Raw genomic sequence first — 9473 nt, 5'->3', positions numbered from 1 at the left:
AGCCTCGCTCCGTTTAGCTCCTAGCCACAGCCTCGCTCCGTTTAGCTCCTAGCCACAGCCTCGCTCCGTTTAGCTCCTAGCCACAGCCTCGCTCCGTTTAGCTCCTAGCCACAGCCTTGCTTTGATTAGCTCCGAGCTACAGCCTTGCTTTGATTAGCTCCGAGGTACAGTTTTAATAGCTAAAGAGCATTCTCAGAAGTTCTGCGATAGTTTGGAGTTTTTCTTCTTTTTGAATGTTTCTCCTGTTCTCCAGATGCAGATCCCTCCTCCTGCAGGTAAGACACTAACGGCTCACACCTGCTCCACACACCCCAGTGTGAAGCAGAGAAGCTCCGCCCCTTCACCAGCAGCTGTAGAAACGGTGCTGCTCAGCCAGCGAGAGGTTCTGAGGTGGAAGCTCGACCCAAATGTTTAATTTTAGAACGTCTCCCGTCGACAGACATGAATATTTAACGTCTCACCATCAGGATGGCAGAGAAGCTTCTGGAAGAGAGGCGCCGGATGTACATGTACTGGGCTCCTCTGGACCAGCAGAACTTGCGTCCGGACTTCAGCAGGTCTGTGCTGGTCTGGTCGGTGCAAACCTGGTCCCTGTGCACAGAAGGACAACACACCATAATCCCCACCGATGACCGCTTCCACAGGAGGCGGGGGGGCAAAAAAATATCGATTTAGCAGAAATGAAATATTCATCTCCTGCGGCGGAGACCGAGCGCCGCCTCGACACGACCCGGGTCAGGTTCTGTTCCAACGTGTCGGAGAGGCTCGCAGTTTCCATGAACACAGTCAGCCTCCTGCAGGTTTCTGCAGAGCTGCTTGTTGCGCTGATGTAAGAACGTCCAACACCTCGTCCTCAGAGGACAAGTTCAGGACGACTCTCGGATACCACCCCCCCCACCCCCCCACAACAAATTCAGACCATCGTGTTCGCCAACGTACCAACTCTGAGTTGATTAATTTGGTTATTTTAAGGATTTGAAGCTTTCAGGGCTTGTTGGCAGGGGGGCCATAAAGATGGGGGCCAATTGGGGGCAACAACCACCCATAAACAATGGTGCCCACCCCTATAGGTAAATTTAATCTGAAGTCCAAACAAACTAATTGTTTTTGATCAATTAGGAGTTAAAAATATAAATCTAGATTTTATTTGAGGCAATTTCCCGTGTCCCCACCCAGATTAAAACATTCTGGGGGCGCCCCTGCTTCTTGGATTATTGGTGCCCGTTTCGGGATTTCATCCCGTCAAATTAAAAGCACATTTTAAATTTAAATATGAAAACTTCAAACTAAAGTCCATCAGTTTAAGTGATATTTTGCTAACAGACGCAGAACGATCGCATATTTTCAAGGCAGAGTTGTATTTTTTTTTACTCAAGGTATAAAAATATTTCAGAATCGATAAATTTGTTTTTTTTTTTTTGGGGGGGGGATTTTAAAGGGTTCGGATCTTGTTGGCAGAGGCACCACCAAGAAGGGGGGCTCAAGGAGGAAACGACCACCACTAACAAAATAAATAATGTGCCCCCCCATTGAGAAATTTAACAATAGTTTAAAAAAAATATTTAATTTAAGACGAATTCAGAGCCACCCCAGGGTTTTCTGTAACCCCCCCCCCCCCCCAGATTAAAACAGTCTGGGGGGGCCCCTGCTTCTTGGATTATTGGTGCCCGTTTCAGGATTTCATCCCGTCAAATTAAAAGCACATTCTTTTAAAATTTACATCTGAAAACTTCAAACTAAAGTCCATCGGTTGAGGTGATATTTTGCTAACAGACGTAGAATGATCGCACATTTTCAAGGCGGAGTTGTAAATTTTTTTCACTCGAGTACAAAAATATTTGAGAATCGACAAATTTGGTTGCTTTGGGGGATTTTAAAGGTTTCGGATCTTGTTGGCAGAGGCACCACCAAGAAGGGGGGGCTCAAGGAAGAAATGACCACCACTAATAAAATAAATAATGTGCCCCCCCCACCCCCCACCCCCCATTGGGAAATTTAACCAACAAACATTGCTTTAAACCTATTAGTAGTAAAAAAATTTAAGACGGATTCAGAGCCACCCCAGGGTTTTCTGTAACACCCCAGATTAAAATATTCTGGGGGCGCCCCTGCTTCTTGGATTATTGGTGCCCGTTTCAGGATTTCATCCTGTCAAATTAAAAGCWCGCCGTTTAAAATTTAAACCCTGAAGCTTCAAACCGAAGTCCACCTGTTCCTCTGAACATCTGGACGGGAGTCAGACTCACCCGGGGGGTCTCCACAGCTTCCTGCCGGGGGGCAGGAGTTCCCGCTTGTTGAGGGGGACCACCCCCATCGCCGCCTGCATGATGGTGATGAACTTCTTAAACTTCATCTCGTCTCAGGATCGCCTCCCGGACCTCATGGCCGTGACAACGCCTCCACGGCGAGAGGTGAACTCGGCACCTCCGTCGACGCTCTGAGTCACGGCGGCGGCGGCGGCGGAGCGATATCAGTGCTTCGGCTTCTCCATGACAACCAGCTGCAGGCTCCACCTCGGCCACGGATGTCCTTTTTGGTTCCGAGCGGCGGGAGGAGGGGAAGCCAAGAAAAGAAGTGTCGGCCACGTCGCTGCCAGGAGGGGGGCTGGCTGCGAGTGGGATGACAGCGGGGGGGTCACGCTTACGTAACGCCGGAGACTCTCTGGGTTTACGCTAATGAGAGCGTAGCTGCTGCCACCACCATCATCATCGCCGCCATCAGGGCTGCAGCTCGTTTAATTGTGGCACTAAGCCCTGACAGATCATGCACGCTCCCCCCGCCCCCCTCGCCTTTATAATCCCCCCCGCCCAGGGCTTAGTGTTCTCGCCACTTAGAGCGACTCGTCCTCTTCACCCAAACACCCCCTCTTCCAACAACGCCACACAGCTGTCACTCAAATCACGTCCAACATGTGCAGCAATGCGTATCACCCGCCAGAGCAGGAGTTAGCGACGACTCTCGGCTACTACYACGCCGAACTTTAGCTCCGTATCTCTGAAAACAGTCATTTWTAGCTACCTGTGTGTTTCCTAAAACCAGTTGGATGAGACGGCCATCTTGACTTCAACTGAAGCCAAAAGTTTATGATCTTCAAGCGTGTGTCTGACGTTCATGTCCTGAGAAATTCATCCAAATCCATCCAGATATTTTGCTAACAGACGAAACAGAGTCCAACAGTTAAAGATGATGTTTTCCGCAAACGTCTCACAAAATGAGTCGAGCTTATAGAGCATGTGTTTGAAACGATGCTCGGCTACTACCATGCCGAATTTTAGCTCTGTATCYACGAGGCTGTGTCAATTAGCCRTTTTWGTGTCTTCTAAAATCAGTTGGCTATAGCGGCCATCTTGAATTCAATCAACCCCAAAAGTTACTGAGCTTCAAATATAAGTCTGAAGTTCAAGTCCTGAGAAATTCATCCAAATYYRWCTGATGGTTCTTGAAATATTTTGCTAACAGACAAAATAAAGTCAAGCCCAACAGTTAAAGATGATGTTTTTAAGCAAAGATTTCATAAAAACCATTTAAGCTCGGAGTATGTGTTTGGAGCAACTCTCGGCTACTAACACGCAGAATTTTAGCTCCATGTCTACAAGACAGTGTTGATTAGTCATTTTTGTGTTTTCTAAACCCAGTTGGCTGAGGCAGCCATCTTGAATTCAATCAACCCCAGAAGTTAATGATCTTCAAACATAAGTGTGACATTTAAGTCCTGAGAMATTCATCCAAATCCAACTGATGGTTCCTGAGATATTTTGCTAACAGACAAAATAAAGTCAAGCCCAACAGTTAAAGATGATTTTTTTTTAAATTTCACAAAATGAGTTGAGCTTGGAGTAGGCGCTTGGAACAACTCTCGGCTACTAACACGCCGAATTTTACCTCAACAGAAATAGAATGGACTGAGTTATGGTCATTTTCATGCTGGATGATGTTGATTAGCTGCRGCGGCCATCTTGAATCCGGTCGAMTAWAAAAGCTGATCAGCTGCAGTCATYGACCCAGTGATTAAACTGTGAATGTTTCGTCATGGCTCGTCCAGTGGTTCGAGAAATATTTTGCTAACAGACAACAACAGGTGTTGAAAAGCTTAACGTTGGGTCGGTGAGGCCTTCAGCCGGGCCAGACCCTCAGCTCCGACAGCAGCACAGCAAGCAGCGACACGTAGCACTTTCACAAGACTGAAACAAAAACTCAAAGTGAAGAGCGGCTGCTTCGACACGCAGCTCGTCACGTTTTCACCTCAAACAGCCGAAACTTCTGACCTTGAATTCTGAACATTTTGTCACATTTTCTCTCCTCCTCATTCCTGCCACTCAGATTAAACTCAGCATCTTGTCATGTTTCGAGCCTCCAGCAGGCTTCAGATAAAAACATACATGTTATTAATCTCTGTGCCCTCTTTATGAGCGTCTGGATTACGGCTCTGGACGCTCACGCCACGTATAAAAATAAAAAATAAAAAACTGAAGCGGGCTGCAAAAGCCAGCAGCAGGAAAACAAAAACAGAGATGATCATTTTGTTGTCTCAGGATGAAACTAGATTAAGAGATTTTTTACTAAACTGGGTAAAATTCACACACAGCAGCAGATAATCCATCAGTTTACATTAATCTGACTGAGAGCAGAAAAAAGGTGTGAAGACGGTGTTCACTCACACACAAACCCTGTATTTCTATCTTTATCAGGACCGTTCATTGACTTCCATTCAACCCAAAAATGGAGTTCAGACATATTAGCGGGGGCGGAGCTAGATGTTTTTAACAAGGGGTGGACATGGTGTTTTTTCAGAGGGCATAAAAAAAAAAAAACTCTGGATTTGAAAATTCAAGACAGCTTCTATCCAAATGGCTTCAATTCAACTGGTTTAAGGATCATGAGGATCATGATTTTGTGTGATCGTAGCTAAGAACAATAAAAAAACATGCTGAATGCTAGTCATCACTTATCAAGCCATTTTTAGACACACAAAGCTGAAGATTAATGCAGAAGTAGCTGAAAACAGTCTTAATTCTAAATTCAAAATGGCCACCACTGCTAACTTTAAATGACTAATTCAATCTTTAAGACTCACTGAGAAAATTTGTTGCAGAGTAGCTAAGACTGATCACATGCTGCTGATTGTCAATGCTAATTTCAAATGCTAACTTCAAATCAAGCCAACTACAAATGCTAACTTCAAATCAAGCTAACTACAAATGCTAAYTTCAAATCAAGCYAACTACAAATGCTAAYTTCAAATCAAGCCAACTACAAATGCTAACTTCAAATCAAGCYAACTACAAATGCTAACTTCAAATCAAGCTAACTACAAATGCTAATTTCAAATCAAGCTAACTACAAATGCTGATGCTAATTTTACAAAAGGGCTACAACATTCACAGCAAATTCTCTCATTCACACAGGTCTGGTTTTTATATCCCCGTGGRGACCGCACATTGACTTACACTCATTTTTTTGGAAATTTTATATCCTAACTCTGACCATTTACCCTAAAATTTACCTCACAGGTACTTACCTGACCCTAAAACTAACCTAAACTCAATTCACACTTTGGTCCTAAACCAAACCCCCCACCTCTAACTTGCATGTGGACCCGTGGGAAATCAGGCATTAGTCCCCACAATGCATGTTCGGTCTCCATGACGCTGCTTTTCTTTTCTTTTATTTTTTTTTTATGGGGGGGGATTGTCCCCACAATGTAGGAAAAACAAGGTCACTCACACACCAATAGTATCAGAGAACAATCTCCACCCACTTGTCTATACTTTGGGGGTGGTACCTGGGGTGAGCCAATCAGGTGCCAGAGGTGGCACAGGCCACCCTAGCCACCACTCTAGCTCCGCCCCTGCATATTAGGACCAGTCTTTGGTCCCCATAAGTACTACTCGTCCTGTCAAGGTAGCTGTTTATACCAGACAAAGTCCTAAAAAAGGTAAATAATAAAAGTGTCAATAAGGCGATGAGGGGGAGGGGCCTAATCCAACCCGCCTCGATGCACCTCTGCACCATGAGAGGCAGTAACAGAGCAGAAACAGTCCACATGGGAAAAGATTCAATGTCCTGATGAGATTTAGTCTGTTGGACCAGCCTGTCACGGGTTTAAACATGAAACAAACAAAAAATAACTGAGTCATGGTTTCATTTTCTGACAGAAGCCACGCCCTCGTCACATTTAACTTATGTTCAAAGAGCCATCTGCAGCAGGTAGGATAGTTACTGTTAATGACCCTTCAACAGAAATATCCCTTTTGTTTGGTCCTGAACCCTCCAGGTCTTCGTTTAACTACGGCCTCGAGGCTAAAATCTGACAAAATGACACAAAAATGCAAAACTACTTCATTAAAGCGACACTTCATCCAACTATTTTAAACATTTTCCTCAATTTCCTGATGACTGAGAGCTAAAATAAGACTTAAACAGCGACAGGTCAGCGCAGACACATCAGATTCTGAGCTGCAGACGAGGTCGGCCTGACTCGGCCGCAGGCGACTCCTCCGCCGCCGCACGTTTTCATTCGTTTCTCTTTCAGCCGGCCGAGTGAWCGCAGCAGCAGCCGTTTGGTTCTCCTTAATGCCTTTACGTAAGAACCGGGCTCCTCTGGTCCTCGTCACTTCCACACACGGCGCGCGGCGTCCGAGGCCGTTACGCAACGTCCAGATGAGAGGCATGTGCCGCACAGATGGAGGGACACGGGCCAGCCGGACCCAACGCAAATCTGTGACCGGGGTGTAAGTCTGGATCAGCGGGGGGGGGACACAGGAGTCACCTGGACCTGAACGGACCACTTCAATCAGTTCTCCCCTCATCGGAGGATTAAAGCAGCAGCTCGGCTTCACTGAACATCAATTATTCACAGGAGGTGGAAGCGTGTCGACTTCACTGACCTGTCCTGCCTCCGAGTCCAAACACAGACCCAGATTAAACTTTTAAAAACAAACCAGAACAAACTCTCATCAAGACTCATTTTCTACTGAGAAAACCCACAAACGTCTGACAACGATGACATGTGTTAGCAGGCAAAGCTGGGGTACGAAGTGGATGAAGGTGGGATGAGAGAAGGACCAACAGCGGCAATGTTTGATGAGGGCAAGGGTGCAATAAAAAGTCAAATACTGGGTACAAAACTGGAAAAGTCAGGATCAAACTGGGCAAGGAAAGGTACAAAACGGTAAAAGGTCTGGTATAAAGAAGGTAAAGCTGTGGTAAACACAGGGCCAAGGTGGGGTACAAAGTGGTAAAAACCTAGATACAAAGTGGGACAAGGCAGACTCTAAAGCAGATGTAGGTGGGATAAGAAGACGGTCATGGCAAGGTACGAAGCCAACAATAACGTACAAAGAACGCRAAGTTGGAACAAAAGCAGCCAACAACTGGGTACAAAGTGGTCACAAACTCGATACAAAGCCAGCAAAGAAAGAGTACAAAATGGACAAAGGTCCGGTACAACAAAGGCAAAATCAGGGTGCAAAGATGGCCGTGATGGGGGTACATAAGGAGTAAAAGTTGGGTACAGAACAGGCAAAGATGGGATAAAAACACAGCAATTAAAAGCGAGTTAAGCAGAATAAAACCAAGATGCAAAGCGAGCCAAGGCGAGGTTCGCAGCAGGTAAAAGGGAGACAGAAAGCAGGCAAAGCCCAGGTGTGAACTGTGTAAAAGCAGGGTACAAATGGTCAAAAACTGGGTACAAAGTGTTAAAAATCCAAGACAGAAAGTGGGCCATTATGGGGTACAAAGTGTTAAAAATCCAAGATAGAAAGTGGGCCATTATGGGGTACAAAGTGTTAAAAATCCAAGATAGAAAGTGGGCCATTATGGGGTATAAAGTGTTAAAAATGGGCAAAGGTTTGATAAAAGTGGTCAAAAACTGGGTACAAAGCCAGCAAAGGCAGGATATCAATCATACAGGACGAGGCAGAGTACAAAATTGACAAATGTCACGTACAAAGCAGGTAAAAGTGGGGTACAAAGTGGTAAAAAACCCAAGATACAAAATGGGCCAAACAACAACAACAATCGCCAACAAATGCCAATGTTAAAAAAGGGCAATGGTCATGTGGTCATGTACAAAATCAGGCAAAAGTGGGGTACGAAGTGGTCAAAAACATGGTACAAAGATGGCAAAGCTCATTCACAAATCAGACAAAACAGGGGCACTAAGTTGGTAAAAGTAAAACACAAAGTGGTACGAGGTGAGGTACAAAACGGACAAAGACTGGGTACCAAGCAGACAAAACCAGTGTACAAAGCCTGTAAAAGTACATATGTAAGTTAGGTACTTCAAAGTTTGGCCTCTGTTTGTGATCCAGAACCATAAAAACAAACATCTCTTTAACCTACACAGTGGAAATATAAACTCACAAAACGGCAGCCATGTTTGTAGTCCCAAAAACCTGTACCTGTTATCTACTTTGGCCGCCATGTTTGTAGTCCAGAACCATAAAATCAAACATCTCTTTAACCTACAGTGGAAACATAAACTCACAAAACGGCAGCCATGTTTGTAGTCCCAAAAACCTGTACCTGTTATCTACTTTGGCCGCCATGTTTGTAGTCCAAAACCTGAGTAAAAGTACTAACAGTAAACAATACTTTCTAAAGTATTTCTTATTTGTACACATAAGTTTATTTTAAGACGTAAGCTGTTAATCAGTTTGTTTACTTTGTTTATTAAATGTTCTGTAAATAATCCGGTGTAATCCCGGCTACAGATTATAAAACGCTGCTGGAGTTCACACCCTGTTCAGCTCGACAGAAACTCTGAGGCCTGAACACAAAACAACAAACTGGGTCCAAATAAAAACCTGAAAACAGCAAAGTGCTGCCCGGCAGGAAACAGCAGTTTTTCAAACACAAACTCTCAGGATAAAACACGAAGGTCGAGGGAAAAAAAACGACGGAAAACAGACGACGGTCCTGCGAACAGAACATGACGTACTCACCAGGTGAGTCCTGTTTTTATCCACCTGCAGCTGCTGGGGCCGAACACGGAGCTGGGTGAGGTGTAACAAACCGACCAGAGGGTTGTTTCAGCCCGGGAAACGATCCGTAAATGTCGTCCCGGGATCCATATAATATTTCCTTGTTCTCGCAGGTATGTGGGCGGGGCCTCGAGGTTTCAGGTGCGCTGTGTGGGCGGAGCTGCAGTTCTGACGCGGGAATGTGTTGAGGTGTGGTTGGTATCAGCATCTGAGTCAACGCTTGGGTTAAAACGGGACTTTGTGACTCAGGTGAGGGTCAAACAGAGACCAGGTGTGTGTGTGTGTGTGTGTGGTCGAAACTCTCAGGTACCTTTAAAGCCCTAATCATCATCATCATCATCATCATCATCATCTTCTAAATATAGAAAATATAAATTCAATAACTAATAATAACCGAAATATTCTATATTGAACTGGTTGGTATCTGCAGGGTTAAAACAACCCAAACACCCAGTGCTCAGGGGCACCACCATTGTGGGGGGTTAGGGG

The 9473-nt window shown here is 45.1% G+C and overlaps 1 protein-coding gene across 2 annotated transcripts in view; it reads right to left on the bottom strand.

The window, feature by feature from the left end:
* tjp2a (tight junction protein 2a (zona occludens 2)) overlaps nucleotides 1–9051 on the bottom strand; it is a 40662-nt gene extending 31611 nt beyond the window's left edge. Inside the window, exons 1-2 of one of the 2 annotated variants that reach the window (XM_014022585.1) lie at nucleotides 8946–9051; nucleotides 462–591 (exon numbers count right to left, since the gene is read on the bottom strand). In XM_014022585.1, coding sequence (XP_013878039.1) covers nucleotides 462–509 — 48 coding nt within the window. In that variant the 5' untranslated portion in view covers nucleotides 510–591; nucleotides 8946–9051. The remainder of the gene's footprint in view (nucleotides 1–461; nucleotides 592–8945) is intronic. The other variant, XM_014022588.1, reaches the window with a different exon arrangement.
* Between the last annotated feature and the right edge of the window lie 422 nt (nucleotides 9052–9473).

The sequence above is a fragment of the Austrofundulus limnaeus genome, unplaced genomic scaffold (assembly GCF_001266775.1).
Source record: "Austrofundulus limnaeus strain Quisiro unplaced genomic scaffold, Austrofundulus_limnaeus-1.0 Scaffold336, whole genome shotgun sequence".
Classification (NCBI taxonomy): domain Eukaryota; kingdom Metazoa; phylum Chordata; class Actinopteri; order Cyprinodontiformes; family Rivulidae; genus Austrofundulus; species Austrofundulus limnaeus.
Note: the sequence above shows the minus strand (reverse complement) of the source record. Positions and strands in the feature narration are given on the sequence as shown.